The 19,889-nt window shown below is 38.4% G+C and overlaps 1 protein-coding gene across 11 annotated transcripts in view; it reads right to left on the minus strand.

Annotated features, from left to right (window-relative positions):
- Positions 1 to 19,889, minus strand: part of CCDC171 (coiled-coil domain containing 171) — a 155,417-nt gene that overhangs the window by 80,163 nt on the left and 55,365 nt on the right. For all 11 annotated transcript variants that reach the window (XM_068177037.1, XM_068177042.1, XM_068177040.1 and 8 more), the window contains exons 13-17: positions 18,830 to 19,030; positions 16,768 to 16,935; positions 14,703 to 14,891; positions 3,738 to 4,242; positions 2,859 to 2,975 (exon numbers count right to left, since the gene is read on the minus strand). In XM_068177037.1, the coding sequence (XP_068033138.1) occupies positions 2,859 to 2,975; positions 3,738 to 4,242; positions 14,703 to 14,891; positions 16,768 to 16,935; positions 18,830 to 19,030 (1,180 nt within the window). The remainder of the gene's footprint in view (positions 1 to 2,858; positions 2,976 to 3,737; positions 4,243 to 14,702; positions 14,892 to 16,767; positions 16,936 to 18,829; positions 19,031 to 19,889) is intronic.

Below are 19,889 nucleotides of genomic sequence, written 5' to 3' on the forward strand. Positions count from 1 at the left end.
CTTCCAGCCATGGGCAAACTTAGTGAGCAACTCTGGAGTGATTTCAGCTCTGGTGAATTCAGCTCTTAGTGATTTCAGCTCTGTGCTCGCAAGTGCCTCTGGCAGACACATAGGGATAGAGAGAGGAGAAGGCTGTATGCGGTTCCACAGCGGTGTCCTTTAATCTCAGGTCCTGTAAAGGGATGCAGGGACAGCTCTTCTGCCTAACTGGGCAGAGATGGGGTTTTATATAGGGTACAGAGGTGTTGGAAATTGTCCAATGGCCAGGGTTGAGGAGAATACCACCTATAGCCTTACAGAGAGATAACAAGGGTCCGAGGGTGGGAAAGGGACTACTCTGGTCCAGTCATCGTGACTAGGCATTTCTTATCTTAGGCGAGTGACCGCCAGGGAGGCCTTGCAGGGCCTCTGACTGCTACACTGAAAGATGAAAAAACAATAATTGTTTATTCTGTTTTGATGAAATTGAACACCAGTCAGCAGGATTAACTTTGTACTATGGAAGACTAAAATGTTCATGTCAAACTTTTAAAGCTTTGTATATTTAACAGTTGGTGAAATTTGTATTGAAAACATTGGATGCTACTGTCTCTGGGTTATGATAGTACAGATTTTGTTCAAATAAATCTAATATCTAACCTTACAAAAAAACCCCAAACAAACTAAACAACTCCAACACTGCAATGAACTTGCATTGAAACTGAAGCAAAGAGATAATTCTAAGACATGCTGGAATGAAACCCAAATTAACTAACAGTATGTAGGGAAATGATCATCAATGTGATGATCAATCACCAAAACCACTTATTTAAAAGATCAAAAAAGGTGCCTCAAATCAGAGCATACAGGCCCAAATGTTCCAGTGTCATCTGAGTTTGGTTGGATTTGATTTTCTCAGCTGGATTTGGTTTTTTCAGCTGCCTCAAATGGTTCCCCAGAACCTAGCCTTTTTTAAACATAATTTCTAAGACAATGAATCATTCCATCTTGATGATCCAGACAGCACCTTCTTGTAGCACTCTCTCCTGTGACGTATAGTCTAATCCGGAACTGCCATTATTTAAAGATATGAAAGGATTGCCTTTTTACAATTTTTTAAGAAATTCAACATAATTGAAATCAGTTTGAAGATTTAAGTCCTACTTAAAATATTACTTATAGAACATAATGTAATTTTCTAAGTGTGAAAGCTTTCAAATATATTCCTTCACAGCCTAATTACTTTAACATTTGCAGAATTTTCTTATCAAACTTTAAATTATTTATCACTATTTTTTGAACCAAAGATTCTTAGGAGACTTGATTTCATGAGCAACAGAATTCCAAGTAATACATGAGCAGTTAGACCTTGAGTTTCTGTGGAAATTACTTAAATAGAGATAAGATATGAAAGAATCACCAAACTGACTGTGGCCACAACATTTGCAGCATAGTTCTTCTTAATTCTCAAAATCAAGCCTGTGTTGAGGGCAGAGATGTCTAGTAAATAGAGACCAGCAGAATTCTCATACTTCAAACTGCCAAAATATCGTGATGCTGAGGGTATTCTAACCAGTCACTTCAGCAGATCCATGCTGCTGCTGCTTTTCTCTCAATTCTTCTTCAAGTTGCTGTTCCTACTCTGTATACAGGAATACTTGCAGTATAAACCCTGTAAACATTCCAAAATCCAGTTCAAGCTTTGCTTTGTAAGGATATAAATTTAAGTTACTGAAAACAGGATGACCAAAGAAGAGAGCTTCTGAAACTGAATCAAAACACTCTAGTTTCAATGTCTTCTGCTATCGGTTTGCTATTTAAGCTTCTGGGAAATGAAGCATCTTATCCCTGTCCTGCTACTTCCATTTATTCATATAAATTATCCCTCCTTAAACATACTTTATTCTGTGACAGAAGTGATGGTATTTTAAAACTACAAGTTACTAAAGAACTAAGGATGGCAGCAAAGCAGAGAACCAAACAAAATCAATTCTCGCTGAAATAAATTAAGGAAAATGTTTAACAGCCGGGAATCATGAGGTGATATTTCCAGAGACTGACACTACAATTTTTCATAGACATAGTAGAATTCTATACAAACAGACTTTTCTTGAGAAAATTGAGAAATCTAGACACAAACCTAATTAAACACAAACTTAGAGAGGGAAGACTGCAGAGACATAAAATAAGGACTGCCATGCATTGTATAAACTGAAAGCATTTTATTTCTCTCTCCAAAACTGTAAGATAGCAAGTAGAACACACAAAAATATTATCCATGAAATTCACTGTCTTCCAGATTTGGAACTACTAAATTCACATCATATAAAAAACAGTAGGAAATTATTTCCTTTCAGTCAGCAGCTGTAATGTCCCAAGTCGAAGACGTGCCAGTTTTAGAGCCTGCACTTAAGACATACACAAATCAAATAAAACCAAAATTACATAGATTTTCTCTATGGAAAAATATCAGGTTGAGCTCCAGGAAAACACTTCTTGAATATTAAACCAGATGAAGAAGATAACTAGGAACCTTGTAAGAGTTACTTCATTTAAAAGCTTAGCCTACTTTTTAAGCTAAGCTTTTAAAAACAGGTTAGCCAAATATCTGTTTCTATTTTTTAATATCTCACAATCAAATAGGCAGAATGGTATATATGCTTTCTAAAAGCACTGTCCAGCCTTCTGTTCCTATGACTCTATATATCAAAAGGATAAAGTATCACATCACCAGTTAAAGAAAATTCAATCTGTTCCATCAAGACAGCTCTCAGGAGCTTTGATCCAGAACAGTTTAAATAAACCTAAAAATGGAGATGATGTAACCACCCTAATTATTTTTTAAATCTTCAACTACAAGAAAATACTTTTAAAATTACCTGGTTTGTTAACAACATCCTGCAATTCAGTGACAGAACCGATTATTGCAGCAAGGAGATTGGAACTAGAAAACCAGCTGAGTGCTTCCACACATTCAAGATCTTCCTCTTCACAACCTATGGAACAGAATTGTAGCTACCAATATAACTGAATAATTTAGATGAATCACACTACTTTCTTTTTCAGAAGTTGACGAAAGCTAAAACTACATAAGCCACAGACTATTTTCAGGACAATTTAGACTGTATTAAATATGCTTCTACTAGAACTAAGCCAGAAAAATAGATGAATCTTCTAGTTTGGAAAGCATTTTTTATACCATTTTTCCTTGTTGGGGGAGGCATAATCTGGTTTGGTAACAGAAAGGTAACAGAAAGTGACTAAGAGGACTATATATTTCCACTAAAGGAAATCCAGAAATCTTACATTAATATTTTACCTGAATCAGTAAGAAACTTTTTTACATTTTTCAGTACGAAATAATTACTGCAAGTTTTTAATAAAATAAGAGAATACACATTCTCAAAAAATAATGTTGGTGGCAAATAATGTAGGAACATTTCAAGAAATTTATCACATAGAGCAGATGCAGTAGCACCTAGTTCTGAAATCTACAATGCAAATATTGAGGATCTCAAACAATGGGAGCTCATGTGTGTAGTTGCAACTGTACTTGCATTGCTAAATAGACTAAGCATTTCCTTTTAGGGAAAATTACATTTATCAAGTTATCTAAAAGTTACAAATTCAGAAATTACATTTGTTAAAATGTCATTAAATTTGTATTTACACTCTATTATAAATAATATTACTATATGTTATTCACTAGCCATATCTTTTGACACAACATTTATCAAAGAAGAAAAAAATCAGCTTACTTAACAGATTACGCTTGCCTTTGGATTCTCCTACACAAACTGGAATTCCAATGCCTTCTTTTAAGCCATTTGTCCAGGTGAAGAGGGAACTAGAAGACTGTGCTAAAACCGTAAGTCTGTTGACTGCCAAAACTGCAATCACAGCTCTTCGGAATACATAAATCAGGCCCTGGGATTTTCTTTTCTTTAGTTTTGCTTCATCTTGATTGTTTTCCTTATCATCCGAGAGAGCATGAACTAGGGTCCTAATCTTCTGGTTCACTAATTCATATATGTTCACCTGATCCTGGAGAAGGTCTTTTTGGGAAGACATAGCACACAATCGGTCATACAGAGGATACAGGGCACCTGCTAATAGTGCACAGGCTGCCAGGAGTGAGGAATGCTCCTTCTGAAACTGTGTTAACATCTTTTTCACAGAAGTGTTTTCAAGAGCCAATTTCTCTTGACTTTTTTCAAGTACATAAATTTTTTCCTTATTTTTCTCTGCTGCTTCTTGGTATTCCTGGGATCAGAGGGAAAAAAAAAACCAAACTGAACTAGAAGAAATATTAACAAAAAGTTTTTCTACTTAACAAAATCATTTTTACCTAGACAAAAGATAAAATACGTTATTTTTTCTTCACATTCAAGTAACACACAAAATGAATAAATATTACTAATTAGTAATGATGATAAAACTATCTCTCCTAATAAACAGTTAAACAATGAGATACATGAAAACAAACAAAGTAACAAAGGGAAGTTTGCACAGTCTTCAGTTACAAATGGATTCCTGGTTCCTGATGATAACCCTTAGTACTCCAATAGCCTGCACCTGGTTGTCCACAATGCAGTTTATCAGTTGACTTAACAACAATTGCTTAGTAAGCAATTACATGTTCCAATTTCAGAAAGACCATTGCTCTACAAAGAAGAAATAAAATTAGTATAAGGGAGAGGAAAAAAATAAGGAAGGCTCTGGAACATAAATGTAGACAGATTGGCGGCAGCTGGAAAAGGGGAAGTAAAGGTGATCTCTTAATTACTTTGTAATCAACCCCCTTCTTATATATTCACAGATTAATTAGGTCTCATACAAAACTGAGTTTTCAAAAGAACAATGTAATACAGATGTTTTTATTTTACCTCATGCCATAATAGATTTTTTCAAGCTGCAGAACATTTTTTTTCCTCTAAATACCCTGAAATAGGGAAAGAGGAAAATATAAAATAGCAAGCTGGTATAGAGAAATAAAAATGGTAACAAGTCAGGAAATGCCAGGACTACAGTTAGAGGATGCAGACTGCAGTACTAGAATCAAGACACTATGCTGAGAGCTCTAAGTGACCTCAGAGACTTAAACTGGGTTCTTGATGCCTAAGAGTAAGCTGTGATTGAAACAGTGACTACATTTAAACAGGCTCCACTGGTGTAGGGAGATAATAAATTTTAGGTACTGTTCACAAAGAATGTAAAAGCTCAAGTTAAATGCTAATGCTTCAGCTACAATACATGGTCACAAGAAAGCAAACATTAATGGAATTACAAGTCCATATGATGATGAAAACTGAGGATTTTGCTAAGTTTCAGATACCTCTCTTAGAGCTATAGACAATTTTGTTGAACATAGAGTGACATTATTCCTGTAGCAGTAGTCTAAAAAGAAGCAAATTGGTATTATTGAGCCATATTCTCCTGCTTTCTATTTGTTACAGATTCCAAACTAGAGCTGAGCAAGGCACCCTAGTTTCTTTTACCTCCTCCAGTCTTCAAGCACAAAATGGAAAAAAATATACACAGCTATCCCTAGAATGAAAATAGAAGATTCCACGCTTCTATAGAGATGTACCCTAGTCAGTTCAAAATATCTTTGACCAAATAAATATTTTATAATTTTTCTGGAAGGGAAAGAATTTGTAATGCTATTAAAATACTTCAAGTGATACAAAAATAGAGGCCACTCAATGATTTAATTTCAAAATGCAATTTACAGGCCACGTATGTCACTTTACTATGCTGAAATAAAGTATGAACATGGACAATACTTTCAGTGCTACTGCATTATTTACAGTGTTTGATTTTTATAGATAGAAACCCTGATAGCATGACTGGGAGGAACCAAAAAGGTAAGCCAAATTTAGAAAACAACCTATGGCTTCTGGCCATCACAGGTGAAAGGCCAATACTGAAGTAAACAAACTGTGATCCCTACAGGGCTGTTGGATAGCAATACCAACATTCAGTGCTCTTGCTAATTAAAGTGCTTCTTTAATGCTTTTTGTGATATGGTAATATGCAAAAGTAAATAAGACAACCTCTGACTTCAGAAATATAAGTTTTGCACCTTTTTTCTTTTACTGGCTAGTAATTTCTTTTGCTACACCAGATATGGTTTCTAGAGTTTTATTTAAAGCTTGAAAGCATGGTTCTTGAAAGAGACATAGACTTTTCTTCCTAAACATTGGCGAGCTGGCTTCCTTTGGTGTTTGAGCTTTGAGGGGCACCTCACTGGGTTGCAGAGCTTCATCGATTCCAAGAAACATTAACAAAAAACCAGGTGCTACTAGCAAAATTATTTTATCCAACTTCTAACTACACCCTTAGCCTTAGCATGGAAACAGAACTGAAAACTAGAAATATAATGACACAGAGACTTTAAAAGGTTTTTTCTTTTGGAGAGCTGAGCATAGATGGCAGTAGAAGAGACAGGGCCCACCCCCACATGTACTAAAGCTGCCCCCAGGGAGGGCAAGCAAGCTGGAACACAATGAACAGAGAGGGCAAACAACATGAAACATGAGCCAGGGCACCATGACACTGTTTGCACACACAGGGCAAGCAGGAAGGGCACTGAGGCACTGACAACGCAAGCACTTAGCTCAGTTGGTGATCTTCACTCTCAGCTGATTGAGCTGAGGTGTGGTGTTTGTTTGGACAAAAATTACTTCCTCTGTGCACACCAGAAAGGATGGGGCAACCCAGACTGAGTGCCCAAGAAACCATGCAAGAGTCTGAGTTCCAGGCTGCAGGGAATGATGGAGCCTGGCGCTACTCTCAGGGCAGCAGAGACAACAGCTGTGTGAGTTGTGATCAGGTGGATAACTTACAAAGCCTAATGCTGGAGCTGAGAGACAAAGTAGAAAGACTAAGAAGAATTATGGAGTCTGAGGAAGAGACTGAGTGGTGGAGCCACATTCTACCACACCTCAGACAAATGCACCCACTGTCCACCTCACATGAAGCCATGGATCCCCCAGCCTCTCACCACCAGGTAGCATGGGACCTTAGAGACAGAGGTGAGTGGAAAATTCCCAGGTACCCTTATGCAACAGGTATGGGGCCCTGGAATCTCAGAATCAGGGAAATGAGAATGTGAATGAAAGTCCATCTAGGCTGGACCGATTCTCTACGACAGGGCAGTCTACCCCCTACACCCTGACCTCCTCAATTAAGAAAAAAAAAAAAAAAGAACGACAGTAGTGAGTCCTTTTTTAGAGAAATGAAGAGCCCAATATGCCAACCAGAATTAACCTATACAGAAGTATGTTGCCTCCATGCAGCCCAAATAAGAGACATCACCAAGAAACTGCCCAGTGGTACAGCCAACTGATCACTACCCATTACCTGTTTACCAGGTGGGTAGTAACAAAGTCCCAATAAAAAGGCTGTGAGTGATCAAGAGGGACCTCAGGGCCTTGGGATAACTGGTCAAGGGATCTGGAGCACAAGCTGTGTTCTCTTCTGTCCTTCCAGTTGCAGGGAATGATGGGGCAAAACCCAAGAAAATCCCAGAGGAACACATGGCTTCAGAGAAACGCAAGGGTGGTGTTACAATCAGAATTTGTGGGGTTTTGATCATGGGTCAGTTTATATGATACTGAGTCTGCTGACAACAAATGAGATTCTCCTATCTCAAAGAAGGAAACGGATCTTAGCAGGGTTCACTGAAAGAGCTTAAAACTGGATTTAAAGGGGGACAGGGACAAGGGCAGGCTCAACAGAGAAAAGGTGTGGGAAGGTGAGAACTACAGTGATCACCTAAGCAGCAAAAGGATGCTTAAGAGGGGATGCCTCCCGAGGATACAAGCATCCAAAGACGTAGCCAGAAGACAGATTATGCACTGCCACTGGGATATACTGACACAATCAAATACTTCCATGGAATGCCTGTACACCAATGCACACAAAATGGGGAACAAACGGGGGAACTAGAGATCTGTGTACTAGTACTTTGCAATACTGTGTATTGCAAAGGACTCTGACCTTTGCAATTAGAGATGTGGTGGGAGAGCTCACATGACTGGAATGCTGTAATAAAGGAAATGCTATTTAGGAAAGGCAGACCAAGAAGGTGAGGTAGTGGAGTTACCCTCTCTTGAGGCAACACCTAGATTGTATAGATCTCTGTCTTGGGGTAGATGATGAGTGAGTCAAGAGCTTATCGGTTAGGAAAAAAAGGCAGATCATTAGGGGTGACACTTGTGGGTGGTCACTACAGGCCACCTGAGCAGCAGGAGAAGGTGGATGAAAACTTCTACACGCAGCACAAAGCAGCCTTAGAGTCACAGACACTGGTTCTTGTGGGGGACTTTAACTACCCTGACATCTGCTGCAGAACCAGCATCATGAAACACAAACAGCCCAGGAAGTTCTTGAGAAGCAGTGATGACAACTTCCTGTCACACGTAAGAATACTGTGCTGTTTGACCTCACACTAACAGGGAAGGCCTTGTTGGGATGTGAAGGTTGGGAACTTCAGCATCAGGGTAGGAGGAAGCAAGTAAAATGGTAACCATGAACTTCAGGAGAGCTAACTTTAGCCTCTTTGGGGATCTTCTCAGAAGAATCCTACAGGAAGAGCCCCTTAAGGGAAGAGAGGTGCAAGAGAGTTGGTAGATGTTCAAGGATAAGTTCCTCCAGGCTCAAGAACAACACATCCCAATGCAAAAGAAGTCAGGCAAAGGGGGTAACAGACTTGCATGGTCAAATGAAGAACTGTCATTACCCAGGCAGGAAATACACAGGAGATGGAAAAAGGGTCAGGCCACTTAGAATGAAGATAGAGAGGTTGTCAGAGTAAGTAGAAATGAGACAAGGAAGTTCAAGGTCCATCTGGAATTAAATGTGGCCAAGCATGTCAAGGACAACAAGGGAGTGATCCTGCCCCTCTGCTCAACCTTAATGAGGCTACATCTTGTTGTGGTTTGTTTATTTAGTCAGTTGTTTTATTAATGCTTGTTAAGTTTGTTCCTTGTACTCCCCCATTTTTCCCATCACAGTGGTTTGCTTCAAGTTGTTTACCCCAAGAGCTCCCGCCACTTGGATCCCCTGGTACCTGTCAATCTTCTCACCTCTCCCTGTTTTCTCCTCATTTGTTCCTATCAGTCAGGGTTTGTTCACTCCCTGTGGGTTGTCATTCCTGTCTCTCGTTTGTCCCCACTGGGCGAAACAGGTTTACACCCCTGTCCGCCACTCCCTATTTAATCTGCTGCCATCTTTTGTTTCTTCAGCATTTGTCACTGCACCCACCCCGAAAGCATCTTTGTTCCTGCCCTGCCTGGGGGAATAAAGACTCTTTGGGCTTGCTAACAAGTGTCCTTCTCTTGTCTCTTCGTCTCCTGTCTCCTGGTGTGAAGCTACTAGAGCTGCGTAACCCACGCTGCAGCACTCAGCACTGCCAGGGTGGCAAACGCCGTTCCCCTGGAGTGCCCACACACGCGGTGGCCACCCGGCCTCACACAGACAGTGCTAGCGGCGCATCTCATCTGCTTGAGGTTGTGGCAGGTAGCCACCACAACATCTGGAGTGCTTTCTCCAGTTCTGGGCTCCTCATTACAAGAGAGACATGGAAGTCTTGGTGCAGGTCTAACAGAAGGTGACAAAGGGACTGGAGAATCTTTCTTAATAGAATGAGGGAGCTGGGCCTGTTCAGCCTCAAGAAGAAATAACTGAGAGGCAACCTCATATATACTGTCTCCCACAACATCCTTGCAGGTAAGCTCAGGAAATGTGGGTTATATGAGTGGATCTTGGGGTGAATCAAGAACTGACAATTGCATAGATTGGTGGGTTTGTGCAAACACTGTCCTAATAGGGGAGGACAAAATCCACATGGAATACTGATTTTCAAATCTCTGGTTGATGTGGAACCAGTCAGACACTAAAACATAATGCAGTGTCTGCTGCAATAGGCTGCAAGTGCTACAAAGTTTTTTTTTAAAGATACTTCACATCAGTGGTGGAAACCGTTCTATGACATAGCCTCCAAAATCTCCTCCAAGAAGAGGCAACGAAAAGGGATATGCAGAATGTAGTCCTCATAGTTCCCTTCCCTGCTCCCCACCCCCCAAACAACCTGATCAGTGGACCAGAACCCAGTTGGAGGCCTGCAGTCAGTGGTGCTCCCAAGGGTCCAAGCTCATTGAATTTGTTTATCAGTGACCTGGAGGAAGGGATCAAATGCACCCTCAGCAGGTTTGCTGGTGACACTAAAGTGGGGGCAGTGGCTGATCCACCTGAAAGCTCTGCTGCCATTCAGTGGGACCTTGATCAGCTGGAGGGTTGGGCAGAGAGAAACCTGATGAGGCTCAACAAGGGCAAGTGCCAGGTTCTGCACCTGGGGAGGAACAGCCCCAAGTGCCAGCACAGGCTGGGGCTGACCTCCTACAGAGCAGCTCTGTGGAAAAGGACCTGGGACTGCTGGTGGATCACAAGCTGTCCATGAGCCATCAGAGCCCCTGTGGCCAGGAGGGCCAATGTCATCCAGGGGGGAAATTGGGAAGAGTGTGGCCAGCAGGTCGAGGGAGGTGATCCTCCCCCTCTGCTCAGCCCTAGTGAGGCCACACCTGGAGTGCTGTGTCCAGTTCTGGGCTCCTCAGCACAAGGGAGACACAAGGAGCTACTGGAGAGGGTCCAGTGGAGAGCCACAAGGATGATCAGGGTCTGGAGCTTCTGTTTTTTGAGGAGAGACTCTGGGAGCTGGGTCTGCTTAGTCTGGAGAAGACTGAGAAGAGATCTCATCAATACACAAAAATATCTCAAAGGCGGGGGTCAGGAGCATTGTACCAGATTTCTTTCAGTGGAGTGATCCAGCACTGACGTTGGATGAAGAGCAATGGCCAAAAACTAAGGCTCAAGAAGTTCTACCTCAACATGAGGAAAAACTTCCTTGCACTGAGGGTGGCAGAGCACTGGAACAGGCTACCCAGGGAGATCGTGGAGTCTTCTTCTCTGGAGACACTCAAAAACCTCCTTGATGCATTCTGGGGTAAGCTGCCCTAGGTGACTATGCCATGGCAAGTGGGTTAGACTAGATGGTCTCCAGAGGTCCCTTCCAAACCTAACAATTCTGTGATTCTCATCAGTGTCTCCAAGTATCTAAAGAAAGGGCATCAGTGGATGGATCCAGGTTCTGCTCAGTGATGCCAAGAAACAGGACAAGAGGCAATGAGCACAAACTGACACACAGAAGCTCCACCTGAACAAGAGGAGGAAGTTCTTTCTGTGCAGTGACCAATTGCCCAAAGAGGTTGTAGAGTCTCCCTCACTGGGGATATGTAGGAACAATCTGGACACAGTTCTGTGCAATGTGCTCTAGGACAACCCCCTTGAGCAGGGGGGTTGTATCAGTTGACCCACTGTGGTCACTTCCACCCTGACCCATTCTGTCATTCTGTGATTCTGAGAGTCAGTGTTCCTGTAGTTCAGCTGTTTTATTTTTCCAAATATATATATATAAATATATACACAGTTATGCCTATAAACAACATCAACTGTCCTGTCCTCCCTTTGTTGCGTTTTGAGTACACGGGCCAGACATGCCTACCAAAGACACCTGGTAGGTCAGAACAAGTACAGTTCACACATTTCTCTTCCTCCCTTTGTACAGATTATAGTGATTTTTCATATAATTGCAATAAATCCCATCCTTTATCTAATTCATCTGCCTTGCTGTAAAAGGACTCAAACCAAGGAAAAAGAAAAAAACAATTTTTTTCTCCCCAGGGGACTTTTTCCTTTTTGTGTTTAGCAAACCTTTGACTTTTCTGTTAAATTGACATTTTAAAGTAGTTACAGTATTTTTCTCTTACAATATGTTTTTGCATATCAGAACAAAACCCTTCTATTTTAAGCAGTTGCCACAAAAAATGGGGACAGATTAATAAATGTCTATATAATAAACAAACAACAACTGGTAGTTAAAATTCAGAGGAAGCTTCCTATGAGACTATAAATAATAAATAATTTGTGTGAGGCTAAGGAACAGGCATAGTAACATTTTCAAGACGGCACACTATCAAATCAAAAGGACTAGACTTCTGCAACAAAAGGCAAAGAAAAAGCATATGCATTTTAAGCTCCATTGACTCTCCAAACATGGAGACCACTGACAAAGAGTGGTATCTACAGAGTGGCTTGTTTATTGCTGATCTGTGATAAAGCTACTCTGGGAATTTCTGTCCTTTAGAGAAACAGTAAAACTGTTTCTGATTACATCATCCACCTGACCTACGGTACCAGCTGTGAAGTAGTACCTAGTAACATTCATAGATCCTATTGTGGAACCAGGGACCATGAACAGTACTGGCTGGAGACAGAAGCAGTAGCAGGTGTCACTGCCACTAAAACCTCCAGATTTTGCAGCATTTTAATTATAAGGAGACCATTCTAAATAGCCCTATCTACTGCAGTTCTAATAAACTAAAACAATAATTTTCAAGATACACTGCTTATACTGCTGTGCAATTAGAGCTCTCCATTAACTCCTGAGAGTGTGAATTGACATTCTACGGTTTGCTTTCACAGACATGTCAACAATTTGAAAAACTAAAGAAGTCTCAACAAAGGACCTCTGAGGAGAAAATATCTAGAAGTAGTCATGGAACACTGGTTGAAGACAAATAAAAGGAAGCATCCTGTGATGTACCATTAGGTTGGTGCAGGACAGCAAAAATCACTCATCTTGCCTTTTGAGAATGGAATTAAACCCTACAAGGGGTTATTTCACTAAAGTGCTTATAATTAACACTCAGATCTTTGGATGGAAAATGTAGCAAATTACTACAGTTTCCTTGTAGTGCCAGAGTAAGTGTCCTAGAATGAGGAGACCCCCAGCTGTACAATGAAATACTGGCAAATTACATTCTACCTGAAGTGATTATATGTTTCCTATAAAACTTAATGAATAAAGGTTGCTAAAATAATTAAATTTAAATACTTCATTCTGCATCTTTATGTAATCGCTGGCAATCAGTAAATCTTAAAGATCCTTTGAAGATATTCTGTAACTTGTGGCACATTTTCCCTTGTTTCCTTTGGAAATAAGGCTATGATATTAGTCTCTCTATACACCTCTGACCAAAAAAAGCACTGATCTTGCAGAAAAAATATGGCTAACTGGCTCTAAGCCAGGAAAAATGGACAATCAGGACTAGGACAGCCCTAACAGTAAACATTTATGGACCCTATGGATGCCAGGAAAGGAAATGCTTAATTTGGTATTTGAAAGTCAGTCGCAAATTAGAAATCAGGAAGAAATTAGACTGTCTTCTTGAGAGCTTGACACTTAATAGTAAGGAAGGCAAACTGGAACACGAGATGGAAAAGAGATTGTTGAATCATCTAAGTGTATACAGATATTGCACTACCTAGATTACAGAACTACCACCTTGCAGTCCAACATTACATAGCCTGTGTTAGAAAATATGCCCAGATGTTTTCTAAGGGAAAATATTCCCCTTTTAGAGATTCAGTAGTCCTGTACAGCAAGCTGACAGATGAGGTTTTTCCAAAGCACATGCCTAATGTGCGCTCCACAAAAGAGACAGATCATCAGCACGTGCTTTACATGCTATCTATACAATTCAGCTGCAGAGGCTGGGAGGTTTAGCACCATCCCAAAGAATAGTGCAAAGCACCTATTTTTCACAATACACTAGAGTGTTTAAAGACATGACTCATCTTCCATAGGAGGAAGAAATTTAAATTGTGTAACTCCACTTTTTCTTTAGGAAGGAAAAGTAATTTTTAAAATTAAAATTAAGCTTCCTCATTCCATCATTCTTTTTGTTGGCACATGAAAGCCACAAGCTGAAACTACAGGATGCTGGGGAAATTAAATTTAAATCTGGATGCCACTTATTCCACTCATAGTGAGGTTTTTAGCCTTGTCAATATCCAACATGAAATGTAAATATCAAGCAAAAAAATCTAAAAAATTATAACTCAATCCTAAGAACTCACCATAAATTGCTCTGTAAAAAGAATACTTCATAAATATAGTTTTCAGCACACAAAGACTTCCAAGACTAAAATCTGCATCAAATATAGCATTCTTCAGATGAAATAATCACAGGTGGCAGTCACAAGTAATGAGGCATACCTTATTTCCTCTATTTCACAACACTTTTAATTGAAACACATGTAAATGAATGTGATGGAAAAGATGGTGAATGGTGGTTGTAGAATAATAGTGAACATTTCAAATTGCAAATAACTTCACTAACAATCAGTACCAACAGTTTTACACTTTTGACCCACTGCTCACTGTATCATCTGTGTAACAGCATCCTCTAATACTGTTGAAATCTACCACTGCTAATTGGTTTTTAGGGTCAGAATGCATATATCTAAATTTATCCCCAGATGAGACCATTTTACTGTATCTCTACACAGTCTTTGCAACGCATGAACTGAAAAAAATCACTGCTGCCCTATATAATTCTTAAGTCAAGCAAATTCAGTCTTACAGCCTTAACATTCTCAAGAAAAATCAGTAGCAACTGTAAGCCAAATTAGGCAATTCACTTCTGGAATGTTTTAACAAAGACATTTACTTCTTATTCTAAATAAAGTCAATACTAGCATAGAGTTTGCAAGTATTTTTAATTTTAAACAATCTTAAACTGGTTAGGGGCTCAAATTACTGAAATAATCCATTAAATATTTACAAGAAAAAAAATCAAAAGTTCACAGCACCATACCTGTGCCCTTGCATGAACTTCCCCAAGGAGGCCTGAGTACTGCTGTTCCAGATACTTTTTTTCATTCTGCCAACAGCTTGCCTGTGCTTTCATTTGTTCAGCCATTTTGTTAAAAGCATCTTCCTGACTCTGCTGAAGCTCCTTCATAATATTGGACTTGTTTTTACAAACATATTCCAGGTGAGATATCTGTGTGACAAGCATTTAAAAACAAATTGTTTTACTTCTCTAAACACCTTTTTACTTTATTGTGCATATCAGTTTAACCACAGACGATCCTTGCATAAAATCTAAACTGCAGTTTCTTTAATATATTCATTAAAACTAAGTAAAAGTCTTTCATGACAGATTATTTACTTGAGTTGTGCAACAAAATGAGCAAAAGATTGGATTCAGTTTTGCCATTGTTGTACCATATTGCAGATATTTGTTGCTTTCTTTGTTGAAAACTTGAACTGGACACTTCTATGTTTTGGCTTTCTTTACACAAGAGCGTTAAATCTTGTGTTGATAAAGTACCAATCTAAGTATATCAGTCCATTAGAAGTTTGCAAGAATTGCAAATAATATGTTAAAAAACAGTCCTTAATTTAATTTTTGTTTTAGTGAAAAACCAAAATATTCCAGATACTATTAAGCATTAAAAGAATTTCAGGACATTTTAGCATACAGAAGTTGTTTTCAACAAGTACAAATGGATTCACTCTGTGGATAACTTAGGAGCTCCCATGCAAATTAAATGGAGGAATGAATCAAGGTAACAATAATCTTTAAATACACACACCTACAATTAATTGAGAGAGTATCAGCAAGCTACTTTTCAAATACGTCACACAGAAATGCAAGAGGAAAATTTTGTTCCCAAGAAAGCAGGTACAGCACAAGTGACATACTGTTCAAAATCCCTGAAAAGCTGGTAAGTATCTGTAAAAAGTCCTAGAGACATCACAGTCAGTATCAACAACCATACTAAATTAAAAAGCAAGAAACAATATGACACAACATCCCTAAACACTGCCAATAATGTTTACTCCCTTCTCTTCCACTCCCTTTCCTCCTTTACTTCGAAAGTAAAACAGAACAGTACATCAAATGTTCATAATCCAGATTTTATTCTACCCCTTTGGTAAGGGGGTAGGTCCAAATGACTGTTGGGGTATTCATTAAATGACGGGCAGAGTTAAAACAATTCTCTGTAACCAGTCCTACATCTTACTCAGACCAGAAGAGTGGTCACTCCTGAAGATGAAAAATCTTCAAAAGAAGATTATGAACCTTACTATGTCTCAAAAAATGTCAGCACAGACAAGTTCTGGAGTTGCTGTACTAGTCTTAGGACTGATCTGATCAATGGAGCCAGAAAATGAAATTCTAAAGACTGTCATATGTTAGTCTGTGGAGTCAGTTTGATTTATTTAAAAGGAGATCTTTTCTTTCCTAAAAATGCAGGGATTTCTGGAGAGAAAGGCCACATAAGTTTACTTATATCCTGAAAAGTACAGCTCCTCCCTATAGCAAATACTGAAATGTTTTATAAAAACAGGTATTTTCTATTTGTGTTACTGAATATAAGTCTACAATCCACGAGTAACAATTAAATGAAAAAAATATACTGTCATTCTTTCAAATGAAATAATAAACCCTCAATAATAAACATATACTTTAAAGACGATACTCCTTGAGTAAGGGCATTTTGTTTCAGTTTTATGGTAAAATAAAGACTTGCTTTATTAGTGTAAATGACTAAGTTCTTTGAATTGCTTCATCAGTAAGATTAATTTATTTTCTTTTAATTAGGTCCCTGTGGCTAATATTGGCTAGTACTATTAGCATGTCCTGCAATGAAAGTGGAGCTTAGAGACTTCATACAGACTTCAGTCACATTTACATGCCCACAGCAATGGCATCAAACTGAGTTGTAGACAAGCCATAATTAATGGTATTGAATTATTAACGTCCAAATTCTTTTTGAAATAAGATGAATGTCAGTCCTTTTTAATGATACTGCAATGTGGACAAATGTCACTGAATTTAATAGAGGTAGCTGGTGCCTAAGGACACTTACCTTCTCATTAGCCCTGTTGAGGTCTGAGATCAGGGCATCAACATTCTCCTGCAAGACTACACAAAGCTCAGGCCAAGAGAATCTATCTAGGATGCCTTCTGGTTGTTTTATAAGTACACAGCCTGCTATCAAATGCTGGTATAAGCTATGAAGAAAGGTTAGTTTCTCCTGAAACAAAAGGAGAATTACATGATGTATCTGAACAGTGTTAGAATTGAAAGACGTGCATCACATGGGCAGTAATATGAACTACGTGGAAGTGAAAAAAGCCCCACATCTCATTTGAAAGCCTTTTTCAAATACCACAATTGCTAAAATTTGCAGTCATACATATTGAAGCAAATGTAGCAAAACAGTTTTTATAAAATGTGTCTATTGAGACATAATATATAAATAGCTTATATCAATACAGAACAGCCCTGCTGTTATCACGACGGCTATCTGATACAGATTAAAAATTCCATGCTATTAGTACATGCAATTTATTTATTTATGGCAAAACATTCAGTTATACTCTAACTGTACCCACTTACAACAACTGCAGAGCATGCAGAAAATTCTCTGATTGATTTGGCAGCACAACACACCATTTATACAACTATCACTCTAAAGTCTTTTAAAAATTGTTTTTGCATGGATTATATATGAGACTAAACGGCCAGACAAAATAGGCTTTTAGCTTCACGAGTTAAATTCCACAAACCATGCTGCATTCATTTACACCGATTTTAGTCAGTAATACAATAAATTGTCGCAAGTTATAAATAAATTTTAGCAACAATAGCATGCTATAGAAATTCCATCCTTAATGCTTGTAGTACATTTATACAACTTAGAAACTTTAATTAAGACAACAATAGCAAGCTGTACCTCACAAGTCACAAGGACAAAGTCTGTAAACTATTGCAAAGGTTCCCATTATTTTCCAGGGGCCTTGGTTGAGGTTTTACATTAAGAAAACATGGATGGCCAAGACTGGAAAGTAGGACTTTTCTGAGCCCTTTTCATTACACTTGGGTGTATTTTCTCACAATTATCTCATGGTATTTTAGGCAATTAAAAATAAATTGTAGTTCATTTTTGTTTAACTTTGTTTCTAACAGATCTACAAATTCTCCAAGGAAAATCCAGTGTGCCACCATCATTACATTTGATGTTTGAGCTGTGATAAAACTAGGACAGTAATTATCCATTTGGTGCAAGAAACAGGATTCCAAGACCCCAAATCTATTCACACATGTTGAATGCAACCACAGGGTTGTAGACATGCTGACTTTACAATATAGCCAGACTTCTAGTTTCCTCTGCTTTAATCATTATCTGATGTGTGTAACAATTCCAGCTGCTTCATGTGGACCCTATTTGAATACCAGACTGTAAAAGAGGTGGAAAGAATGTTTCCTTTTTACTCAGTTGGCATCCATGTCCAAATTTGTGGAAATAATGAGCTCAATATGCACAACAACTACGTCTATCATTGCTATTGCTAGTACAGAACCGCTTTATTGGTCAGAAAAAGCAACAAAAATAACATCTGTTAATACATATAAGGAGAGAGATAATAGTTCTGAAATAAGACATTGTAGATCCATTCCCACATATAGCACACCACAATTAGCTAATAGATAAAAGGAAGAATTCCTAGGTTTTGTGGCATGCATGCAAAACTACCTCAATTCCATATTTGCTATCAATTACCATGTGGATAAGTAATTAACACATGATAATGACAATATTACATGTTTCAATTGTAAAACATTTCTGCTAACTTTTAATTTGAAAGAAAGAAATAATTCGTTAGGCATAGCTTTTTAAATAAAGTCTGTTTTTCAAAAATTCAAAATACTGGAATGATTAAGCTATTAGTTCTGATATAGAAGAAAGGAGAACCAATATGTCCTGAAATCCTGTGATATTAAACACATATTTCAAAATACATATCTTAAAATCATGTTTTAGAGATAAATCTGTTAAAACTAAGAGTAACCATCTGATGTATGTAAATGTATAAAGATGAGATTAAATAAAGACTCTTTGACAGTCATCTTGTCTCTAGTAATACCTCCATATCCTTCTGGTAAGCCCTGGTAAGCTTCTGGATTTCATTTTCAGATTCTGTGGCATGTACTTGCTCTTTCTCCCAGCATTGCTGTACATCCTGTAGTTCCATTTTTAAAGTTTCTATTAAATTCTCTCTGTCTGCACACTTAGTGTGCAGATAGTTTAACTCTTTATTGGCATCAGCCATGGTATCCTGAGCTTCCTATAAAACAGAGAAATTTAACAGAAAAGCTGGTATAAATTTTACTCTATAAAATGCTACCTTATTCAAGTGTTCATCACCTGAGGAAAGAAAGAGTCATATAAGCACATGTATTCACAGGATTCCATGTTAGGTGGACTTTATCTTTCAAGAACAGAATTTCAAAACTGACAATAGGCCTTCAACAGCTTGCAACTAGACAGGATTGGAAATCCACCTCTAACAGGTAAAAGCTCCATGATGCAGTAATCTTCACAGTCCCTTCTACCCCCACAAATGAGATGCAGAACACAGGGATTCAACTTATCTTCTGCAGAGTGCAAAGCTCTCAGACCTATTGAAAAGATACATTATTTTCTTAAGTGAATCCCTAGTCTGTTAGGGCTGAGTCTGCAAGCAACACAGCTGCTGTTGTGCTTTGTATTCTATACATGCAAGATAAAAAAAAAGTGAGGGCTCTCTTGGAACGCTTGACCATGGGAAGTAAGTAATAATCAGAAATGGTCATAAATACCATTATGTTACCAGCACCAAAATCTCACCAGGTAAACATAGAACTTAATACACTATCCCCTTTGAGCCAAAATATGGTGCAGTTACACTGGATTTCCAGCACTGCTACAGTTTGCAAAAGGTCAAATTGAAAGCATTGTTTATTTTTCATTAAATCATAGCTTCATAGACCATAAAATCATACAAAAGATACCACCAAATTCATCAGAAAATGACAAGTTTTATTCTTCTAAATAAAAACATTAAAATATTTAAATAATTTTAAATTTCCAATACAAATGCTTTCAGACTGCATCTAGATTTTTATCATCTATACAATATTATTACCAAAAATTTAGAGAGATTG

Source organism: Anomalospiza imberbis, chromosome Z, assembly GCF_031753505.1.
Source record: "Anomalospiza imberbis isolate Cuckoo-Finch-1a 21T00152 chromosome Z, ASM3175350v1, whole genome shotgun sequence".
NCBI classification, from domain to species: Eukaryota; Metazoa; Chordata; class Aves; order Passeriformes; family Viduidae; genus Anomalospiza; species Anomalospiza imberbis.